This window comes from Aulonocara stuartgranti (genome assembly GCF_965226115.1).
Source record: "Aulonocara stuartgranti genome assembly, chromosome: 11".
Taxonomy (NCBI): Eukaryota; Metazoa; Chordata; class Actinopteri; order Cichliformes; family Cichlidae; genus Aulonocara; species Aulonocara stuartgranti.
The window spans coordinates 33,399,965-33,420,642 of NC_138947.1; the positions used below are offsets into that span (position 1 = coordinate 33,399,965).

Sequence of the window (20,678 nt, forward strand, 5' to 3'; positions counted from 1 at the left end):
AGGAACACCGCTTGATGCTGCTGCAAAACTGGTGGGTTGTGCTGCTGAGGTGGAGGCAACAGGAAGACCGCTTGATGCTGCTGCATCATGGCTGGGTTGTGCTGCTGATGCTGCATCACTGGTGGGTTGTGCTGCTGAAGTGGAGGCAGCAGCGGTAGATGTGGTAGATGGCCCAGGGGTGGGATTTAGAAACTTCAACAGTGCATCTGAAGAGAGGAGTATGTGACACCACTGAGTCTAATAATAAAAACAGATGATTCCAGGAATAAAATGAAATGATATAATATAAATGAAAAACCAGAGATATATGTATGATGTTAACTGATATGCAAATTAGATTCGATTCAATTTATTGTCATCATTACAGTGAAATGCTGAATAGCAGAATGCAAAGTAACAGTATAATATCATATGAGAATGTTATGTTATGATTATCTTTGACCGAATCACAGCAGTGCTCATATTAAAAAACAGCATTCCCTCTCATGTGATATTGCTTAATTAACATTAATGATGTGCACTTTAACAACTAGGCTTACAACTATAATATATACAGGGGTGGAAAAGTGACTATTACCTGCAGGGTAAACATTAGCTAACCAGAAGGCAATAACAATGTAAACAAAAAACACCTGCTTAAAAGATGAATACAAATGAGGAATGGTGGGAAAGGTGGGTGTACTGTAATTACCTAACGTTACATTATTATTTTCCATAACAATTTAGCCCCCTCCACAATATTAACTGACGTTAAAACAGTTAACTAGCTATTTATTGATTAGCAATTAGCGAATCATGTAACATTAGCTTAATGCTAAAAATTTAGGTTACTTTCACATTCAGACAAATAATTTCATGTAGGCTAACGTTACCTACCTCTGTCTTTTTCTCGTTTCTCCTCCTCTTCTTTTCTCTTTTTCTTCCCTGGGCACCTGACAGTTTTGACCGTTTTGACATCTTGTGTTGATTTTTTGATGTGGCGACGTCCAAAAGGAACCATGATACGGGAAGGGAGGGGGCGCACCGTGCGGGGAGGGGGGGCGTAATGTTGTAACAAATAATATTTCTATTAAATAAGCTTTACTTTGCATTTTAATTAACGTGGGATTATTTTTTGTATTTAGAAATAATAGTACCAACTTTTTTTTTTTTTCAACATTTGTGGCACTGGCGTGGCGCCCCCTGACGGACGGCGCCCTTAGCATTTGCCTATACGGCCTATGCCACGGGCCGGCCCTGCAGAAGTCACTCATGGTACAGCACTCTCTCTACAAAACAACAACTGTCAGTGACGCTGCACCACGGCGTAAACACAACATTCAAGATAACAGTTAAAAGTAACGTAACCATAAACAATAGAACAAGAACATGTCCCAAGGCATGATGGGAGACATTCCTGGACGTATTTTTACGATCTAAATATGCATATGTACAACAAAATATATTTAACAAACAAGTAAATTGTGTTTTATTACATTTACAGTGATGTTATGTTATTTTACATTTGACTTGTCAGATCACAGTCTACTTATGTAAATGTAATGATATTCTAGAAAAACAGTACACATCTGTAAAATACACAGTAAAATCATTTGACATTACTATTTTTTGGAACAGTGTGGGGTAAAGAGGAGAGAAAAATACTGCTTGCACTAAATCTTAGTTGTCAGTGCTGAACAGATCAAAGTGTTTTTGTTGTCTCACTGTGTGAATGAATTAAATTTTAAGCAGATGAGTAAACCAGCCTTGATGCAGTTTAATTTTTTGTTTTAAATTGACATTTTATTTCTTAATTTCCACCTTCTTTCTCTGATACACACAACAAATTTGGTTCATTCATCATGGGGATCGCTGCTTACTCTAATGCATCTGTGCAAATGTTAAGACAGGCAGAAAATTTTAGTTTTTTCTACTTTTTACTTTGCAATAAATTATCTGGCAAGACAGAAAACTCAGAAAATGTCCATCTTTCTCTGATTTCCCTTCTCATTCTTTTCCTTTTTTGTATGCTTGTGAAGTAGATTTTAAACCCTTGAAATGTGCAGGTTTTTTTCATCTTCACCATTCGTGTCTTTTTATGGGCTTTTCACATTGAAAAAAATGGATCTTTTAATTTCATCTGAGCTTGAGCTCAACTTGGAGCCTGAATATTTAGCAGCAAAGCTGTATTATTAAGAGATGAATATTTCATAAGCACCAATGGCACACTTTCTTGATCTTGTGCTTTCATTTTGACCATTCTATTTCAAAAAGGTCTGCCTCAAATCTCCTAATTCGGTGGGTTAACCTACCATGCAAGTCTTTGGACTGTGGGTGGAAGCCAAAGAACCCACGCAGGTTTACGGAGCACCAGTATGCCGCTCTAAACAGTAATTTTATAACTTCTTAGTTCTAGAACCTAACAAATGACAATAATTGGAAGAATTGCAATAAGGCCTTCAAACTATTCAGTGCCTGTTCTTTATTAGTTCGTCCTGATTGCACACAACCATTCACAGCTACATTTAGCATGTGATCACTATTTTAAAAGTGTGTCTTTGTTACCATTGATTACCATTTAATCAATTGTCTGCTTAATAATGAATGTAGAATAACTGGAAAAACTGTTCTTTTTTAAATGTTTGTCAGACATGTTGATATTTGATCCATATACATTTAACTGAGTTAAATCTTACTCTTTCTAACATATTGGCATTCCTTTTGTTCCCTTTTCCATGCTTGCTATTCCTTCATGTACTGAAGCATGTATAAAACTGCAAACATTGCATAGATCATCATACTGGATGATACTGTACCATCCCCAGAGGCTGTTTGAAAGAGGTGGACTCGGGTCCATATTAGGCTGACTCTGATTCAGTATATGAATCAGGTATAAATACATGGTGTGCAAGAATCAGGAAACTTGACAATATGATATTCATTTGGTTTCTCAGTGACATTTAATATTTACGAGATTGTCTCAAAGACATATAAATTACATTCATACCAGAGGTTACAACAGAGCCACCAAATAACAAAATTGCACCTTTTATGTATAAATGTACGTTATGCGTGATCAACAACCCAAGGTTGCCTAACGTTATCCTCATTGAATATTGAATGTCTCAAGAATAAATGTCTCACTTCATGTGACCTGTAGTCTGGTTCCCTCTCTGTGAGTTACTGTATTCAGCACACACACAGTCCCCGTTATGTTTAAATGTCAAGTTTTCTGACTTGAAACGATTTTGTAATTCATCAGTGAGCAATAAATGTTGATATAAAATTAGAGGTTACTGAGGTGGATACTATGTTATTATCCACAGGTACGTCACCATCTTCTATGCACTGAGGTACCACAACATCATGACGGTGAGGAGAGCTGGCTGTATCATCGGGGGAATCTGGACCTTCTGCACTGGCTGCGGAATTGTCTTCATTATCTACTCAGACTCCACTCCTGTGATCATCTGCCTGATCTCTATGTTTTTTGCCATGCTGCTCATCATGGCCTCCCTCTATAGTCACATGTTCATGCTCGCTCGCTCGCACGTGAAGCGCATTGCTGCCCTGCCCGGCTACAACTCCATCCATCAGCGCACCAGCATGAAGGGGGCTATCACACTGACCATCCTTCTGGGGATCTTTATCGTCTGCTGGGCTCCTTTCTTTCTCCACCTCATCCTGATGATCTCTTGCCCACGGAATCTCTACTGCGTGTGCTTCATGTCCCACTTCAACATGTACCTCATCCTCATCATGTGCAACTCAGTGATTGACCCACTGATCTATGCCTTCAGGAGTCAGGAGATGAGGAAGACGTTTAAGGAGATCATCTGCTGTTACAGTCTGAGAAACGTCTGCACGAACATCTGTGCTTTGACTGGTAAGTACTGAGAAATAGAAAAGACCAGTGAAAGGATGGGTAAAGTGAACTGACCGAATATGACGCTGGAATAGAAATACTACTACCCAAGGACTGGTTCACTGCACTTTTCTGACAGTACAGTGTACCGTCACACAAGCAACTATTGAAAAGTATAAGCTGGAAAGGAGACTGGAACATTGAGTTATCTCCTAATGCGTCCACCATGTACACAAAAAGTTTACTAGATCCATTATTTTAAGGCTTAGTTAGGATCATCTAAAGTCCAAGCCCATGATTCATATTAACGTGCGTCACACAAAACTGTTTGTGGCCTGCTTTTCATTCTCCCTGACATTTCTTTTATCTTTTTTCCTTTGGCCTTTCTTTTTTAATTGGCAAGATTTTTATTCTCTGTTCCCAGAATATGTCTGATGCAGTAGCCAAATGGATAGACGGGATATTTTTCTTTCAGTGCTGCAAGAGTGCTCATATACTGGCTTTAAATTACAGAACTGCTGCCAAATGTACCCGAATGTACCCTTTGTTAATTTAGACGGCTGGATGTACTTCCTTGAACATTAACCTCACATGCATAAATTAACAAAGGCAATGAAGTCAGCAAAAGTTGGGGAAGGTGTGGTAAGAATTATCCACATCCATATGTTAGTGAGTTTTGTTTAGTTTTTTTTTTTCTCGCTTTTCTTTCAAGCTGTGACTACAAATTAAAACAGCAATTTTACACATCAAAGTCTGTTTCCCAGTTATGGAGAGTAGTGCTTCGGTTAGTAAGTAGTATCTAGTTTTTTTTTAAAGACCCTTAAGCTTTAAATTGTGAAAATGTAACAGTCTACCTAGAACAGCATGAGCATATCAGGGCAGTGAATTATGTTTTAGTTCACTGTCAGTTATGAACTGAATATTTTCCAATATTGAATGCAGAGTCACACACAAAACAAGCGCAAGTGAAACAACACTTATATTTATTCAGATTTTGAATATAATAATCAAAAATCTTTTCCACATCTTTCACAGAGTCCTCTACCAAATCTGTTTGAGATGCTAAATAATTATTTTGAATTTCAGGAGGGTCAGAGAAAAAGAGTAGCACGTCCTCTGCATAGAAGACTCTCTGTCATTCACTGGGTGTTCCATCAGGGCCAGCAATGGTTGTCCAGTTAAATCTAAAACCAGACATCAATTAAAACATTACTAAAGTGAAAGTGATTTCTCAGACATCATTCATGTGATAAAGGATTTCATGTTGGCTGAACTAACCCTGTAAAATGCTCTTTGTAGCTGCAGTTGCCTATACTCTGTTTGTCTATTAGGTACTGGAATCTACAGTTTCACTTATTTTCTTTGGTGTGTACATGTCCTGTTAACAAAGGCAAACTTAGAACAAAAACAAAGACAATTTTAAGATGGCAAAAACGGCAGTTCCCCTTGGTGCCACCTGGATAGTCTGGATGGTTTCACCACTTGCAAGAAATCAATGTTGAGTATTTAATGGAGATTAATGATCCTCACAGGCAGCCACACTACAAAGTTCCTATGATGCACAGAGCGCTTCTTGTGCACCACTACTGAATTTAATCATTAACCATTATTAAACTCTGGCTGTCTCTGCTATAGTTTTGCTTTTGTCCTGTCTCGCTCTGTTCTCTTCTCATTCTCCTAACCCCCAATCAATTATTGTAGATGAGCCTGGTTCTGCTGGAGGGTTCTTCCTGTCAAATGGGAGTTTTTTCTTCCATTGTCATTAATTGCTTGCTCATAGAGGGCCGTGTGATCGTTGGCGTGTCTTTCAAACATTGTAGGATCTTTAGCTTACAATATTGAGTGCCTTGAGATGGCCTTTGTTATGAATTGGTGCTCTATAAATAAAATTGAATTGTAATGCCAGAGTACATTAAAGAATAGGAAGATGCACAAGGCTGTCAGCATATGTAAAAACATAAAAGAAATAATTTAGGTGTATTAAACAGAGGAAAGTGGAGGTTTCCAGAAAATTGGTCAAAGGTTATGAAATGAAGCGGAAAACTGGCAGCTTATTTTATATTTCAAGAAAGTCAAATCCTCTCATTTCCCACCAGTTTCAGCATAATTTATAAATGTAAGATCTCTTATGGTTAAAATCAGACCCTCTTATGGTCTTTTTATGGATCTGCACAGCCTGGATGGCTGCTTAGGTGATCAAGGGCTTTTCCATCAACATCACATGGTTTTAAGGATTATAGGCTTGAAAAATGGTGATGCAGCCATATATTTACATTGAAAATAACAAGAAGAAAACAAGCCTTAACGTGAACATATTGAATACGTTGCACTGTAGGTAAGTAATGACAAGGTCAAACAAATACGTCATAGATTACTTTTTACCACAGAAAGTAAATTTCTATTTTTCAAAGCTTAACAGTTCTTTTTTACTTTGTGACTTTATGAATAAAAACTAAATGTTTTTTCACTAGATCCTGTAGGACCATGCAGCCATCAAAGTAGCCCTATGTATTGATTTCACAGAAACAACTGACTTTAGCATGGAAGATCCAGTTTATTGGTTTTCTTACTAGCATGTCTGTAATTCTTCTTTTACTCCTGGATTTTTCTGCCTGAATGAAGCTGTTGCTGGAGAGGATAATGGTCAAATGAGCCAGCTGCCATTATATGGAACGGCTTTAATGTCAAATAGCGTCATTTTGTCGATTAGAAATTTTGTCTTGAGAAATCTTTAGTCTGCTTCTGACGCCAAGCTGGAAAAACTGAAGGAAGAAAGGGAAGCATTTGCTTTTAAGATTCAAGAGATAGCATAGGCCCTTAACTACAAAGCGGGATGTGGTTTGAGAGGAAAACTTTCTAACTTTTTTTCCTGGTGACTGCAAAGCAATTTAATTTATCTATAGCCTTTTGTGTCGTGGCAAAATCTTCAAAAGAAGCTGATTAAAGCAGTAAATCCTTTCAATTGTTGACTTTGTTCTTTACTTGCTCACAAATCATTTACTAGTAAGAATACAAGTAATTTACTTTATTAATGTATTAATCATTTGTTCCTTTTAGCCTGTATTGTGTTTTTAATTTCTTCATTCTTAAGAAAACAGGTTGTAATAGAAGACAAACAGGCAGCACTAGAATGATCCATGTCACCGCTCCTTTTATATGGAATTCTTACATCTAGAATTGGGGGATTCTGGGTTGACTTACTGAGCTGATGACAACTGGCATAGCCACTTAACATGACTGCTGACGGGAGGCTTTGTGAAACCAGATAACAATAAGATATCTTGAGTATGCCTAACTCATTTCATAGTAAAGACCCTGATCAGTGGTAGTACAGGTCTAACATTTGGGTTGACTTAAAAAGTGCCAGCGAATGAATGTAAATCAGTGCCATTAGAAAACAACTGTTTTCATATTTAGAATAAATAAAAGCTAAATAAATATAGTCGATTTATAAAGACATTTTTAAAACAAAGGTCTAGTGATGCAGAAGGCACATACGGCTAAACAGAAGCACCACCTGCAGCTGTAAAAGTGATTTCATAATACTAGTGTGCAATGATGGCAGTGTGATGGAGGTAAAATGTTGCCTAACACACCATGAAAGCCCCAAAAAGGCCAGTGCACTGCTCTAATGCAAGAATACTGACAGATTTGAGAGGTTATCTACCTCCAAAATTCAGGTGGTTACAGAGCGGTGACTATCTGACCAATTCTGATTCTTATAGGTTTTAGCACATCTTCAGGTTTTTTATAATAGTTTGTCATTTTAGGAGGAAAACATATTTTGAACTAATGCCGCTCAGATTGCATGCACATGTTCTAAAGGAGGTATATGAGCACTCTTCGACAAACAGGAATTGCATATTGAGCTGATTCTTTTTTTTCTCATACACCTAATGGACTCAGTGTTCCTTTGGAGGATTATGTGGATTACACCCAATGCAACCAAACCCACCAGTTGCACATTATTTGTAAATGGCCTCACTGCAAACACCTTGCTTGTTATCTGTACACTGGAGAAGTTGTCTGCCCTGCTAAGCTGAACTTTTGAATGACATCACTTGTCATCAGCCAGTTTTCTGCCTGCTGCTGTTCGCCCTGTGCTGCATTAGTGCTACACTTAACAAGCAAACGTCTCAAATCCGCCCGGTAGCACAGCAATTTCTGCTATGATCTGAATGTAAAGTCACTGCTCTGTTGAGTCACTGTGACCCCCAGTGATCACTTCTCAATGCCACTCTACTGGGCATGTATAAAGCTATGTAAAGCTGCTTGAAATGTAAAAATGAATGTACAAATAGCTTCACTATACCTTCTGTAAGTGTGTGTTGGTGGTGTCTACCTCCAAACTGAGAAGCTTGACAGATTTTTACCGGAAATGCAGCCATCTGCTGAAACTGCTCTTTCATACAGAATGTTGCTGTGCGGTAGATACTAAAAGAAACGAGTTATTTGCTGTTACGTATCAGTATTTATTGCAAAAACAGAAAGTTGTTTATATTGTTCATGTTTTCAGGCTGATGCATTTTGGTTTGTGGATGGAAAGTAATATAAGAGTTGTTTTAAGAGAAAACAACAGCGCTAAGAGGATGTTTTTCTTCGTTCAGTCTTGTAATTGCCTTACTGTTATTTCCTTTAATGTTTATTGCAAGTACTTTGAAAATGTAAGATCAAAAAAGTATAACACAATGAAAAGTGCTTTGAATATTGATGTAAAACTGTACATTGTTTTGTCTCCATTGTAAGTTTAATTAGTAAAGAAAACAAATATTTTGCTAAGTGTACATCCACTTCCAGTGCAGCATTTGTGCAGTTTTGCAGAATGATTCATTGTTGCTGATTATTGTGAAGTGCTCTGTTTTCGTTCCCACAAAAGGCAGCAGCAAGAACACTGAACATTATATGTTCCTGGATCAAGGTTTAGCTTGTGTTTTGATTGCTCGTTGTATGCTTAGTTCTGTGTATATGTGCAGTGACACAATGCAAACAGCTGTGGGATCATGTTTCATGTTCGGTGATGGCATGAAGAAATGTAAACGTGAGCTTCAGTTCAAATAAGTGATGTTTTGTTGGCTTAAGATGACTTATTTTTATTGTGTCTGAATAAAAGCAGATAGTGAACTGAGAGCGTTGTCAATTTATTTTTCACATTTGTAAATGTGGACATCGTGTCACTCAGGTTTGAGAAAAAAAATGCATGTTCATTGGTAACAGGCTCTCTAAAATGGATGCGTTGGGATGTTAGCACAGGAGGTTCATTTCAAACATGAATGCATTGACACTTCTGAAAGTAGGTAACATCCAAGTGTTGGGAGAAAGGAGGAGACAGTGGATTCAAGCAAAACAGAGAGGAGATTGACGGACAGTAGTCAGTGCCACAGTGCCTACTCAAATACATGGGATGTTAGAATGTCTCTAAAGAATTCCCTTTGGAGAAACAGCTGCTTAGCGGCAACCAAGTTCACAGTTCACGCTAAAATTTGAATATTCAACTGAGTGAAGGACACTTTGATGAAAAGCTAACATTTGACTGGATAAACAGACTAAAATAAAATAAGCAAGCAGGTGTCTCTACGAGCAGAGCTTCCAGTCAGAACAAAGCAGCATCTTCCTCAAGGTGTGCCTGAGCTCGGCGATGCGGAAGGCATATATGGCCGGATCGAAGAGGGCGTGGCTCGTCAGCAGCGCCACATGCAGCTGGAACAGCGATCGGTAACACTCGCAGTAGGGGTTCATGGGGCACACCATGATGATGACGAGGTGGAAAAAAAATGGCGACCAGCAAACCACCAGCGTCCCAAACAGGATGGTGACGGTCTGGGCCCCTCTCATGTTGCTCCCCCACCGCTGCTGGTGATGATTGTTCCTGCCACCAACCGGTAACGCTGCAATCTTTCTGGCATGGATGCGCGCCAGCATGAACATGAAGACATACAGGGAGCAGATAATCACCAAGGAGATGAAAAACAATATGACGAAGCAGATCATGATGAGCTTGAAGTCAAAGAACAATATCATCAGCACGCCCAAGCCCCCGCACACAGTCCAGATGATGCCCAAGATGGCCCCAGTGCGCTGCATTGTCATGATGTTGTGGTATCGGAGTGCATGGAAGATGGTGATGTAACTGGAAGAGAAACAAATCATTTCATTATCTCATAACTTATCACAGGCTGTCAAGGATTGAGTAACTACGTTTAACTTCACTGCAGCTTCCTCACTCAGCTCGGTCGCCTAAATTTAAGACATTAACTGAGCCTTAACATGATACTGCTGTGCATTACCATTAGCAGGAAGCTTTGTGCCACAAAATAATCCTAAATGTATTTAATCCACACTGGATGACATGTTTTGTAAAGAGTCAAATGTTTTTTTGTTTTTGTCTCAGGAGATGGTGAAACCCAAAACAGAGTTAAGAGTTGAATGCATATTAGCCGCATAAGCATTAATTGGGTGACCAATTGTGCGAAAAATGTGGGACATGGTCATGAACATTATCATTAGCTTGTTGTTCAGCCCAGAAGTGGACAAAATTATTTTATTTTGCTCATTATACTCTCCCAATTCCACTGCTAGTTAAGCTTTTTGTGACTGGCTGCCTCTTATAAATAAAATGTTTTAATGGGGGCGGGCAAGTGACGCTTCTATTCTCACAAGCAGAGGTGAAATCCTGAGATGAATTTATGAAGGATATCAGCTCTCTTTTAGAGAGCTTTTCTTTTGGCTCACAGGATTACTTGGAAAACTACTGAAGACGGCTGTGTTCCATATGAGCATTTAGTATTTCTACTGTAGATATAACTGAAAAATAAGTGAAAGTAAGCAGAGTTCCCTTTAAAAAAAAACAAACCTATAAATAAATGTGCATATGTTGCATTCTCTTTTTCTTTGACTGATTTTAAAATTTGGATAGCTGCCTAAAACGTGGAGAAACAGTATCATTGCAGTAATAAAGTATTCATGATTTTTGGGTAGACATGATGGAAGCCACTGCAGTAAGCCTTTAACTGTACATCAAAGAGTCAGAGCCCAGTGGAAAGCTTTTTAAATTCTCCTTATATAAATATCAGCAGAGGATAAATCATTACGGGGCCACAGATCCATAGAGAAACCATTTAGAACATCTAGATTAGCAGCAAATAGAATAAATCATTCGTTGTGTGGCAAATATAACATGGTTGTGGGTTCTTGTAAGTAACAGTCAGTTCTTTCTTTAAAAGGGTTTTCAAATAGCCCTAAGCATTGTTATGCCTTAGAAAATGAGATTTTCTAAGGCATAACAACAACAAAAAATGAGATTTTGGGGGATGAGTAGCCTAGAGTGGAATATTTTCATCTCGCCATGAAAACCATTCTCCACACTATAAAATAAACCATTTTAAGATAAAATATTTATGTTTCCATATCCAAGAGCTCCATACATACCGGTCCACGGCAATGGCCAGGATACTGAAAAAGGACCCCAAGAAAGACATGCACAGCAGGGAGTCGATTGCATCGTCCAGCGTGGTTTCAGAAGAGCCTTTCTTATTCAAGTGTCCCACATCAGCAAACACAATCATGAGGTTTTCCAAGGTTTTGGTCAGGCTGGCGATGGCGTGGAAGGCTGCCAGGCTGCAGATGAAGCAGTACATTGGCGAGTGGAGGTTTCTGTTCCGTATGACAGCTACCACAACAAGGAAGTTCTCTGCAAAGCTCACCGCTCCGATGGTGAAGAAGACGGGGTTGGGAACCACCACCTCAGGACAGTGCGATTGGTTCAATATAGAGCTGTTCATTGTTGGTCAAGACAGTGGTTGTCCAGGATTAAATGCTGATTAAAGGCAGATGTTTACTTTGGGGCTATTTTGCATTGAAAGTTTATTAAGTTTAATAATATTGTTTCACGAATTGGTTTAAATATGACATTTTAAACTGCCTTCATTCTTACATTTACAAAAACATTTTACCTGCTGACCTGTTTTTAACATAGAGATCAAGTTTAAACTGATACCTGTGACTTAATGAGTCCTATAAAGGTCTCAAAATTTAGATTTACACACTTTGCAATATCCTTCAACTTTCTTGTCATCAATAATTTCATGAAATCACGACAAAAATATTTGCTGAAAACCTAAAAAAAGTCAACAAAAAGTAACAATTGTTTTTCTAGATACAAATTTGAATTTAAAACACAAATTAATGGTAAGAGACTTACTGACTAAATTTATGGACAAAACAATGGAGCTAAACTACAAAAATACAGGCAGCAGGTTTACATATATAAAAAATAAAATAATAATGTCACATGCTACATAATGACATAATATTAATGTTGTTTTTAACAGGCTTTCTTTTGTGTTGCTATTACAAAGAATGAACATTAGTTTATGGTTAACTAGATCAGGACTGTCACAAGCTTTGACCTATAACCTATTTATCCAAGAGGTGAAAGACTTTGTAACTGGGTTTGTAGAAGTGCTATAAAGATTAAAAATACATTTTAAAAATTGGAATAATAACTAGTTGCAGTAGTTTTCACAAAAGAAATATAACCATGTTAGGTCAGATTTGAGGTTTTCCTTTTAAGCTAAGCTTAGACAATATATCATGTTTTAGTGAGAAAGTAAAATAGTAGTATGCAGCTTGTTTGCAGTAAAGAAACATTAATGCTAGATGAGAAACGATAGAAGCAAAGTGGTTCTGAGTTTCAAAATAATTACAAAAGTTCATCTATTGTTACCTTAAAACATAATTGATTTTTGTTGAGTGAAACAAAAAAATAAAAATATAAAAGACCAAGAAACAAAAATTACTCCACGTGTTACAGCAAGAGTCTGACCTCAGGTGGAGGCCGTGGGTTGTTTTCAGCTGTCCTCCACTGGGTAATCGCAAGAGCGAAGGTCACGTTTAAGAAAACACGCACAGGGCCGCTGAAAACAGGCAGCTCGCTGCAGCTCCCGTGGAACAAAGTGTCTTTCTCATATATGTCCAGGTTTAAATCGAGGAGTGCTGGCTCCGGTACACCTCAGTCAGCTGTGGCCACATCAGCCTCTCTGCTGTTCACATGAGGGGCAGCCAATCGATTTTTTCATTCTGTTTGTTCAGAGCTCACAGATGTTATTTCCAAACTGGTTTACGTGTGATTGCAGTGCTGTGTTTGGTGGTCTTCTTGTCTTTGAGTCTGGTGCAGTTGTTTACGTGATGCTTTCACCTGTAAAAAACAAGCATGTTATTAAAATTCTTCTTCTGTTAGAGATTCTACGTGCATTGTTTGACTGTTCAATTCTGTGTGAATCATATAGCGTACAACATTTATCTTGTGCTTTGTCTGTGACGAGTTGTGTGACCTTTAATTTAAAGCTCGCCCGATGTCTGTGTATTCTGCCATTCCATTCGAATGCATTTAGTCCCACCTTTGTAATTGAACACTGTCCTTTTATATAAAGAAAGCACTCTGTGATCTTGGCTGTGACTCAGAATTCCTGTCAGGCTGCAGTCTGAAGATTATTATAATAATTATATCCAAAAGCCTCTGATCCCTTTTTATTATGACATTCTCAGAGCAGCTTCAGTCCTCGCAAAGATGCCACATTAAATCCAGTTAAAGCAACTTTGATTGTTTATGTTTTCTAGTTTATTTTACCATATAAGCATAATAGTTTTTAAATAGCCTTTCAATGAGACTATTGGCATTTCCACGGCAAACTCATGTCATGTTTCCAAATTGCCACATTTGCCACTATTCGCTTTCTTTTAATTTTTATCTTTCAGTTATCATTTTATTAAGCTTAGGTAACAAACACTTGCTTAACTTTGAAAAACAAATTATATGGTATATATTCTGATAATATAAGGACAAGCCTGCCTTATATGTCAATGTCTGACATGGTAAACTGTGCTGTGTATACCAGTGAAGCAAGTGTTTTTGATAGTGCACACATTTGAAGATGACTATATTTTTCTAAATACATGCCAGCTGCTTCCAGCAGTATCATAATCAGCTGACTGTTTGAGCTACATGTCAACATGCTAACTAGGCATGCTGCCAAGCCAAGAAAAGAAATTATATCTACTCTTAAATTACAGCCCGTTCTCAAATTAACAACTGATTGGTCTCGAGGAAGCACGGTGGCACGGTGGTTAGCACTGTTGCCGCACAGCAAGAAGGTCCTGAGTTCAATTCCAACATCAGGCCGGGGTCTTTCTGTGTGGAGTTTGCATGTTCTCCCCGTGTTTGTGTGGGTTCCCTCTGGGTACTCCGGCTTCCTCCCACCGTCCAAAGACATGCAGCTTGTGGGGATAGGTTAATTGATTAATCCAAATTGCCACTAGGTGTGAATGGTTGTCTGTCCCTGTGTGTTGGCCCTGTGACAGACTGGTGACCTGTCCAGGGTGTACCCCACCTCTCGCCCTATGACAGCTGGGATAGGCTCCAGCACCCCCCGCGACCCTGAAAAGGATAAATAAGCGGAAGCGAATGGATGGATGGTCTTGAGGAAAAGCCTAACATTTGCTGCAGGTCAATGTGTCCTAATGTAATAATAAATAAAATGTCACTTTTATCTCATTTTAAGCTATGTATTTTATTCTGAAATGAAAGATTTTCTATAATAGAAAGAATTCAAGTTGTAATGCAGCGCATCGGAGCTACTGAGGAATGGTGTCAGAATTCTCATTGTGACATCATTTTGAACTTTGACTTTAACACCTAGCTTGTTCTGGGTCTAGCTGCTTCCTACTGAGCAATCGGGGCCAAACTGGTCAAGTGTTAATCCCACTACAAACAAACAATTTGTATCAATAAAGATAGGATGAATGTACTTTCATGAGTACTTTACAACTGCCCCCAGGCTGTCTGGTAGCAAACAAAATAAAATGAATGTCCATGAACACAAATCAGTGCTGTCTTAAAGCTAATATGAAGCTAATATGATTTATAGTCAGTCACAAATTATTATTATAATATCAGCTACATCAGCTAAAGCTATCTATCTGAGACCAACCAAGGGTCCATGGCACTGGAATATCCACTGTGGCTTTGCACGATTCTTCAATGCCTGAACCTGTCATTTGTTACTGCTGCAGCAACACATGATCAGCTGGGTAAAGCAGACCTGTCTTACAAGTCATTTCCAATTTTTTAGGAAGTGCAAGCTAACAAATGTCACTACAAACATTTGGACGCCACAAGGCAGGTATCCCTGTAGGACGTGTTATGAAAAGTATTGTAAAGTCATGCTTTCATGGTCTGTATTCATACTGAGCAGTGAATGTTCAGCGGGAGCTGTTTGTCCTCCCCAAACTTGCCTTAGGTGTACTTCCCAGTTAAATCCTGCTCCAGGGAAACCCAGTTTCTCGGTGAGTCAGTCCTGCCAGCAGTTGATGCCAGAAGCGAGAAGTCACTTGGAAAACTTCCCCAAGTAAATGAAAAAATAACAAACGTTCACTGCTTGCTTCAGCCATTATACTACTGAAATTCTAAATGTAAGTTCTCATATGTTTCCATGCAAAACTATTTCATCTTGGCTGTTGACCTGTATGCAAACTTCTGCTTTAGGTTAACACTTTTTACAACATCCAGCCAACTAAGCTTTGAAATGGTGTCAAGAGTTGGCTTGGAGCATTTTAGTAAATGTTAATGAGCATTTGCTGACATTCATTTGGGTGAATTCTAGTGGTGCAACGGATCACGGTTGATCGGTAATCCGAACCGATCCCACTCCACGGTTCGGTACGCACGTGATACGAAAATTCGAAAAAGAAGAAAAAAAAGTATGTGTATGGTGCGCGTGGTCAGTCTGTCAAGCGATAGTTATGGCCAGTGCTAGCGGCCCAAGTGGAGGAGCAGAGGAGTTTGCGGTATTTAAGCAGCCCTTTGCTGCCCAATCCGACCGGGCTAAAGCTATTACAGAAGCTACTGGGGAGTTTAGCTGCAGACGGGAGGCCGTATTCCGTTGTGCAAAACAAGGGGTTTAAACTATGATGAACGTGCTTGAGCCACGCTATGATATCCCGTCGCGCGTCCACTTTAGAGGCAAGATCGTTCCAAGCATGTATGAGCAGGAAAAGATTTAAGTTATGGCTGAACTGTCCCAGGCATCTTCTGTTGCCCTAACTACTACAAATGGGTGGAGCTCCAGGGCAACGGAAAGCTACGTGACTGTGACAGCTCATTATATCACAGAGGAGTGCAATATAATGAGCGGTGTGTATTATTGTAGGGTCTACCTTACAATATAAAGCGCCTTGAGGCGACTGTTGTTGTGATTTGGCGCTTTATAAATAAAATTGAATTGAGTGGTAGATACAAAGCCCTACACTGCCCTATATTGTATCATAACTTTTTTTTTAATAATTGCGTGGAATGAGTCTTGAGTTGAATGTTTTTAACAGGCAAAAAATACTTCAATAAGTAAATAAGTAAATGTTCAATTTTTGTCTTTTTTCTTTTTTTGCTGATCCAAAAATTGATCCGATCCGTGACTTAAAACCGTGATCCGATCCAAACCGTGAGATTTTTGATCCGTTGCACCACTAGTGAATTCCATCTATTCATGCATTTTTCTGCCACTTGTTTGGCTCTAGCTTGTGGTGGCACCAGGGTAAAGAGAGAAGCCCAGACCACCCTCTTCCTAAACACTTCCTCCAGCTCATCTGTGTGGACACCAAGGCATGCCTCAATCTTTCGGTCACAATCCCGTAATATAGATGGTTTGGTAAATTGAGAGGTTTGCTTTTACAGACAGCTCTCCGTTCACCACAACAGACCAGTACAGCATCTACACACCAATTCATCTATCAATCCCATTCTATGCTCCACTCTTGAGCAAACTTCAAAACTAACCCTTGCATTGCTTAAAAAGTCTACTTAGAGACTGCATCAGAGCTAATAACACAATGGCAACACTGATAATTGTCATGCTCATAGTCTTTGTTTCGTGCATAAGGATTCTAATAATTGCAAATTAGCACTTTGTCATTACTTTATATTTATTCAGTGTCATAAGCTTCATTTTTACACTTAATTTATTTGATGGACATGCTAAAAGCCCACAAAACCTACTAGAGGCAATCCTGCTGTCTGTAGCAGCATTTGAGTAAAGTTTCATAACAGTCCACATGTTATTAAGTAGGGCTGCACAATTCATTAAATTCAGCCTCAGTCATGATTTTGGCTTCCAGTGAACGTGATCACAATACATAAAATGTGTGCTTTGCCAGTGCTCCCTAAATCAGTGCCTGATCACAGGCCTGCATGCCCCAGTCACAACTGTATTTAAAGACAGATATACAACAAAATTCTAACATCTTGGCACAGCAGAAGATGAAGCTCTTGTCCCTTGCAGATCATCAGATTTGCCACATGTGATGTTAACCGAGAAGAAATGTAACAAGCGAGTTGAGTCTGTAACATCAAAAAAAGTGAGTCTGAACAGTCTCCACAGCCAACCAGCTCACACTGAACACAAGCAAATTCCATTTGGTCAACGAAATCTGTTCACTGGACTCAGTGAGTAACAAAGGCTCCAGGAAAATGATCGTCCTACTGGGTGAAAGATTATTTCATATTTTGCTACAATGATACTATCCATGCTGTGTACAAAATCCCACAGAGGGAAAACAAAGTTATCTTACCGCTGTCCAGTACTTTGCTACACGTTTTATTCAAATGCAGGCACAATAATTGCAGTGAAAAGAAGAATCTGTAGCGATTATTGAATCTTGTGTTAAACTTTGATGCATTTTTTAAATATTCTTTTGTTTTCCTTCTAAGAGAGATGCTGAATTTAGGTGAATAAGGAAGCTAGGTGAATATTTTGAAGCTAAGATTTCTACAGATGTAAGGATGTGAAAGCCGTGTTCTGTTTACATGACAGTGCAACAAAACCTTTTTGTCACTTAAATGATTCATGGCAGGTAGTCACGGTCTCCCGGTTGATCAAAGTAATCACGGTTATATACAGTCCTAGTATTACGCTTCATCAGTGTATGAGCTTTCTCACTCTCATGAGAAAACACTTTAGTATTATTACTGTGGGCTCCACATATTGGCTGAGTCACTGGTTTGAGCTTTAGCTGGCTGATGCACAGAGATATTTGTCCAAGCTGTTTCAGCCTTGACCAAAGTGGTGACTCACCCATTCCCGATTAGTTCTCGCCATTTAAAAAAGGCACTCCGTTTTTCTCCTGTTATTATTAGAATTTCACAGTTTATGTTAGGTGGCTAAAATAAGTTTAAAATGTTTTTGGAGACGCGCTGTTGGCATAGCTCCATGCTTGTTATGTCAACTGCCAGCAGATGTGGCCGACTGCCATGTTGCCAAATTGTCATCGATGGATTATTTGTTAAGCGTTCTTAAGTGGATATTAATTTTAAAAAACAACAACAACGGAAATAAAATAAAAAAAACAATGTTTAACTGCCAACTTGTCAGAGTGTGTCCTGTATGCTTCAGACAGGATGTTACCTCAGTTTTATTTTGCATTTGTTTAAAGTAGTTAAAGTTACTTTAGCTGCTGCTCTAAATAGTTTAAGGAATGATATCATAGTATTTTATATTTGTATGTGTGTCTGAGTGTGATGTCCAGTTATTACTAACTTTTAATAACAATTGGAACTATGAATTAGTGTTACAGGAATCAATGGTTACAGAGTTAGAGAGTCATGTGGGACAAAAGGTTAATTATTAAATTTAAAGGTGAAGATCTGTTTGAAGGTTATCCTAATGTTATTGCAAGTAACGGTTATGGTTAAGGTTAAAGTGAGTCTCACTGAAATAAATCTAAATCAATGTAATGTGCTCAGAAGACACAGATGCACAACTATGTGTATCTTTGGCACATGGTCAATATTCAGATGCCATTAAACTTAAGGTCAGACAAGCCTTGGAGGGCAATGTGCAGGGGGCAGTTATTGATTAAATAGCAACATGAAATTGATTTAACACTATGGAGAGATCTCCCTGCTGATTTCCTGTGTCACTTATGCCATGCCTGGAGTTAACCCTCTCAGACTCAAATTATGTTTTTGTTGCTAATGCACAAAAGAATACCTGCAGTGGTACTTCTGAGTAAAAAAAACCTCATAAAATATGTATGTGGGGTAATCAGGTTGTTAGCTTTTACTTGTTGCAAATCTGCAACGCCTGCCTTGAGAGGGTTAAGCATTAATAAAGGGTGCTCATGATTCCTCTGGTATAAGGCACTTGACATTGGCAAATTACTTTGTACAGAAGTATGGCCTTGATGTAAAAATATTATCTCTGTATTCTGACCTGAAAAATCAAGAGTTACTTGTTCAGTGGGGTTAATTGGTAATTCTGAATTGTGTATAGGTCTGTTTCCATGTGTAAGCCCTGCTACAGACTGGTGACCTGTCCAGGGTTTACCCTGCCCCTTGCCCAAAGTCAGGTCACTGCTATACATGGTGGATTAATTCAAAGGACTTGTTGTTTTTAATGGGTGTAAAGTTTGAGCTATAGGTGTCTTCTGTGCAAAACTAGAAAATACTTTCTTTAATGATTTTGTGTACTGAGACATATTCAAAATGGCAAGGGAAAATATACATGGTTGATTCAGCAACATTAGTGTTATTTGAGATATGCATTGGGGTAAACTAAGTACAATTTTGTTTGTATAATCTCTTGTTTGACCACAGTTGAAGACAATTTCAGTAGTGCCACCCAACGTACCAACAAAGGTACCATCTAATGGTGTAGTCTAGTTCAGCAATCGCAGTCACAGTCACTGGTAACTTTGACAGTTTACCTGCCACAAAGAGTGTAAGCCACAGAAGGTCACTGCTGAAAAAGCTGGCTCTTCACAGAGTACTGTATCCAAGTCCATTAATGGAAAGTTAATTAGAAGGGAAAAGTGTGATAGGAAAAGATGGACAAGGAGCGAGGGTGACCACAATCCTGAGACCACTGGCAGCAAAAGTTAATTCAAGAGCTGGTGTGAATGCATTAGAGGCACCATGCACAGATATCTTCAGGAATTGGGAATACAATTTGGTATTTCTTATAGCAAACAACTCCTAAACCAAACTTGTCGTCAGTTTCCTAAATGGACTAAATAATTGTATCTCAGAGATTTAAAGTCCTCTTTTCAGATGAAAGTAAACTTTGCATTTCATCTGGAAAGTAAAGACCTGGAGTTTTGAGGAAAAGAGGAGAGGCGCACAACCCAATGTGTTTTACGTCCACTGTGAAGTTTCTACAGTCTGTGATGATTTGGGGTGCTGTATCTATCCTTTTATTAAGTCCAAAATCAAGACCAAATTAGACCACTTCATGTTTCCGTCTGCTCACTTTTCCAGCAGAACTTAGCACCCGCCCACAGCACCAACCACTATCAGATGGTTTGCTAACTATGTTATTTTTGTGCTTGATTGGTCAGACAATTCTCCTGTCCTGATTATGAGGAGGAGGAGGATGGATGGAAGACATCCAACCCCAAAATACAGACAAGTATTCTAAAAACAATTGAGATAATGGATTTTATATTTTTATGACCTACAATATAAATCATTAGATTTTATGAATATAGAAACTGTGTTTGGTTAAATATGAAAAGAAATTGGGTAAAATATTGCTTATTAATTTGTTTAAACAAAAAGCAGTTACCACATTGTGACAGGTTTCCTTCAGGATATGTCTTGTACACCAGCAGCACAGTGCAGGGTTAATTTCAGTGACCGATACTTCATCAATAACCTTCTTTTTTCTGACAAAAACAAAACTAATGCACAAGGACAAAAACGACGATGAAATGCATTGTCACTTTTGTCAACGGATAAAAACAAGATGATTGTGTAGAAAAGTGGGACAAGTTTAGAAGTGATCTCTTTTTG

General features: G+C 38.6%; 2 protein-coding genes across 2 annotated transcripts in view; one reads left to right on the forward strand and one right to left on the reverse strand.

The window, feature by feature from the left end:
• Positions 1-8,969, forward strand: part of mc5ra (melanocortin 5a receptor) — a 39,968-nt gene extending 30,999 nt beyond the window's left edge. The window contains exon 5 of the mRNA XM_082552602.1: positions 3,306-8,969. Coding sequence (XP_082408728.1) covers positions 3,306-3,876 — 571 coding nt within the window. The 3' untranslated portion in view covers positions 3,877-8,969. The remainder of the gene's footprint in view (positions 1-3,305) is intronic.
• Positions 8,970-9,394: 425 nt separating this feature from the next.
• On the reverse strand, positions 9,395-11,981 carry mc2r (melanocortin 2 receptor). The gene is made up of 2 exons (XM_082552878.1): positions 11,270-11,981; positions 9,395-9,971 (listed from the first exon to the last, which is right to left on the reverse strand). Exons 1-2 carry the CDS (start codon positions 11,620-11,622, stop codon positions 9,416-9,418), a joined length of 909 nt encoding a protein of 302 aa, XP_082409004.1. The 5' UTR covers positions 11,623-11,981; the 3' UTR covers positions 9,395-9,415.
• Between the last annotated feature and the right edge of the window lie 8,697 nt (positions 11,982-20,678).

Bases quoted from the DNA above. Each gene is read 5' to 3' on its own strand.
- mc2r (XM_082552878.1), bottom strand. From the start codon at position 11,622: ATGAACAGCTCTATATTGAACCAATCGCACTGTCCTGAGGTGGTGGTT. The intron at 9,972-11,269 runs GTATGTATGGAG...TTTCTCTTCCAG, and splicing joins CTGGCCATTGCCGTGGACCG to TTACATCACCATCTTCCATG.